Raw genomic sequence first — 3,609 nt, forward strand, 5'->3', positions numbered from 1 at the left:
CTCTCTCTCTCTCTCTCTCTCTCTCTCTCTCTCTCTCTCTGTCTCTCTCTCTCACACACACACACCCAGACACACACACACCATCACCATCACCACCACCACACACCAACGCACTCTCACAACAAACACACAGGATGGGGAACGAATCACCCTCTGGGATTTCTAGACTTCCGACCCTCTGCATCCCCCAAATGCTGTGTTCTGGATTGCCAGCTTAGGAGCCCAGTTTACAGCTCAGCCAGCCCACTCATCCAGAAAGCCCTTGGTGTCCGTGTTCAGGAGAAAAACCTATCCGACCCGTACGGCCACAAAAGAGCAGGAAAGAAAACCAAATAGAGAAATTAACAAATAACCACAAGCAGCCAGAAAGCCATGCAAGATATGGGAGAAAGGCTGGAAACTTTCAGTACAGGACCGCAAACTGAAGTTTGTGCGGGATTTTCTTAGACCCAAGCCCTGCCACTGAGCTCGGACTAGAAAGGACAGGAAATTAATGAGTCCTTCCAGTCCTCTTTCCCCACCGTCTTACACAGTAAAGAGTACAGCAAGCTAGTTAAGACTCACTCCCTACAAAGTTGGATGAGAATGAGACATGCAGAAGAGGGCAAAGGGGGAAGAGCGAGCCAAGAAACGAGTATCTCACCTGGCATTGGTGCAATCGGTGAACAAAGTTTCAAAGTCTTTCCTGGTGATGAGTTTGCAGCGGTTGACCCCGGGCTGGATGGCTCCCAGCCCGCGGAGGATCCGGACCTGCTCGACAGTACACACCACCGGAGATATGTCCAGTCTCTTCAGCTTGGTGTACACTGTATGCAACCCTCCCACCAGGTGCTTGAGAAAGAGATCAAAGACTTGCGGCAGGCAGATCAGTTCCTGGCCGTCCAACAGGAACGAAGCTACCTTCACCCCATGCATGTCGACCATCCTGCACTCGTTGGTGTTGGTGTTGCCGCTGCCTCCGCTGACACTACCGACCCCGCCAGCCCCCGCGCTGCCGCTGTGGTTATTAGCCATGAAACTGTTGATCATATTGGGGGTGAGACGAGGAGGCTCTCCAGGAGTCGAGTACAGGGGTTCGGCCCGAAATAAGCCCCCTGCGACGCCTGTGCCGCTGGAAGTTGCAGAGATCACTGGAGGTGCGGAGACGGCCATGGTCATTCAGTCTCAAATCGTTGGTCTTCAGGCCTTCGCTTTCTTTCCCTGTCTCTTCTAGGTCTCCTCCTACTCTCTCCCTCACTCTCTCGCTCTCTCTCTGGCGCGCTTTCGCTTGCTCCCAACTGTTTGCAATTCTACAGTAGCTAGGCTCACGCTCGCCCACCACCCAGCAAACCGTCAGCGGCCCAGACCAGTGGCGGCCCGAAACCCCACCCCCACCACACCCCCTCCCGAGACTGGCAGCGCCCCCCAGCCAATGGGTCCCAACCCTCGGCTCCCAAGCGCGCCGTATGGCTGCCGCCCAAGAGGAGGTGGAGACTCCTGGCCTGCCTCCCGGCTACCTGAGGCAGTTCAGGGCCAGCGGGTGAATGGGGATGGAGCCCGAGAAGGGGGCGGTGTGGTGCTTCTGCTTCATGCCTAGCAGTCTGACGAGAGAACGTCCAATTATTACGCAGAGCTCTCAAAGTGGCCTAGGATACGAACTCCTCCCCTCCGCACCCCAAGAGTGTCGAGGTGGGAACACAAAGGGGGATTCCACACTGTGCCTCTCCCCAATCTGCTGCCACCCCGCACCCGGGTTCAGTCGAGGAAAGAGAGGTGGCAGCTCCAAATCCATTTGCACATTGCTCCCAAACTCTGCGGGAGCTAAGAAATGTCTTCGCCCAGCTTCCAAGAGGATGAGTCCAGTGAGTTCAGAAGTAAACAGTCAGCCTTTCTCCAGCCCATCTAGCGCGCTTGGTGTAAGTTCTCCCACATCCAGTGCACAGAGGAACCAGCGTCCAATATCACACTCAAATCACAGTCGCGGGTTGCTAACCCGCTCCTATGCACTGACAATAAGCAGGCACAGCGAGCCTGTGAACACTTCGGAAACAGGCCGATTTGGTTTTTGGGTGGCGGACGGACGCCTCTTTTTACGGAACTTCCGCCGCTATCCTGGAACAGACTCGGCTAAAATTGATAAGAAAAGTTCCTTTATGTCTCAAGACAGTCATTACAGAATATGAGAGAAGAGCCAGGGTTTGTGCTCTATAACACTGCATTTTCTTCCCTTGTCTGTGGGCTTGGATGGTTCAGTGATTAGAGCTCCACGTCCTGAAGTGTAGCTCAAGATTCCTCCTTCCCCACTTGTCAAGTGCCCTCAAACGCACTGTAAGAGCTCATAATAAGCAAAATGTCTAGGCAAGGTATGTTCCAGGGAAAAGGCATGGTCTTTTCCACACATCATATGGTGGTTAGATCACTAGCAAAGTTGTTTGAAGACTCCTTGTCGACCTTTCAATTCTTAGGTATTTCCTTTCCTGTGCTCCTCTCCTCTAGAGGCTGTTATTCAGAAAGTGAAATCCATGCTTTTGCTTCCTTACAAAAGGTTATCAATGATACAGCTAAGACAACGTCTCCAATACTCTTACAGAATGTAAATAATTTTAGCAACTTACTGAATTTTACTCAGATCTCCTTGTACTTAGCAGTATCAAAGAGTAGGAATAAGTGGGCTTCTTTTCCCTCCCTTAGTAAGACATAAATGTCCTAAATTGGATTTTTCAACCTCTCTCTTCAACATCTTTTCTCCTTTTATCATTTCATCAACCAAGTAGTAAGAACTATCCTTTGAGTCACTTTAAAGTTTCAATTTTTAATTGTATGGAGTCAAAATGCTAAGAAGTTATGATGATAGTTGCTTTTGGAATAACGGTGAAAAGTGACTCTAACATAATAGACTGTAATGGGTGCAGCCACAAAAGGCATTGAATTGTTCTTGCTAGTTTGCTACTGTTGTGGAAAGAAAATAAGAAGGGACATAAAAGGACAATTGAGAAAGATTATCAGAAAGATTATCAGATTATTCTGAAAAGTAGAGATTTTCAGAAAAGAATAGGAAAGCACTAATAGAAATGTTGGTATTTACCAGGTTTTTTAAAGATAAATCCCAAATTGTGTTCAACAAGTGTTTTGACAGAAATGTCTATTAAGCTGTGTGCTGAAATAACTCAACTTTGATAACTGAGTGTGATTGAAATTTCGAGATGAATAAGTTTGACTTTAAAAGGGAAGGTTTTGGGGTGTTTTTTCTTTTTTTTTTAGAAATTTCTCTAACTGCGTTAAAGATCCTAAGGCCAAGCTGTGCTCCCTGTGTATTGCTACACTCACATTATCAAATCCTTTTTTTTCACAGAGTGGTTTGGAGTTTTCAGAAATGGGATGTTGCACAGATGTTTCAATATTTCAAATTTAAGAAATTCTGATATGTAAAAAGGAAAGGTAGAACATTCAGGCTGCAATCACTATTTGTAATATTGAAAAATAAAAGTTGTTTTCAATAACAAAAGTTACTTTTTGTTATTGAAAACAACTTTTGAAAAGGCTCAAACTAGATATGTCATATATTTAATGTGATCTATCAGATATGTAGTAATATTTTAATTATTACCAGAGATTAAGGTTCAAATTCTA

At 46.7% G+C, this 3,609-nt stretch overlaps 1 protein-coding gene across 3 annotated transcripts in view; it reads right to left on the minus strand.

Moving 5' to 3' along the window:
* DACH2 (dachshund family transcription factor 2) overlaps window positions 1-1,325 on the minus strand; it is a 629,817-nt gene extending 628,492 nt beyond the window's left edge. For 2 of the 3 annotated variants that reach the window (XM_007464443.1, XM_007464441.1), the window contains exon 1: window positions 644-1,325. In XM_007464443.1, the coding sequence (XP_007464505.1) occupies window positions 644-1,158 (515 nt within the window). In that variant the 5' untranslated portion in view covers window positions 1,159-1,325. The remainder of the gene's footprint in view (window positions 1-643) is intronic. The other variant, XM_007464442.1, reaches the window with a different exon arrangement.
* Window positions 1,326-3,609: the final 2,284 nt, after the last annotated feature.

The sequence above is a fragment of the Lipotes vexillifer genome, unplaced genomic scaffold (assembly GCF_000442215.2).
Source record: "Lipotes vexillifer unplaced genomic scaffold, Lipotes_vexillifer_v1.1 scaffold38, whole genome shotgun sequence".
NCBI lineage: Eukaryota > Metazoa > Chordata > Mammalia > Artiodactyla > Lipotidae > Lipotes > Lipotes vexillifer.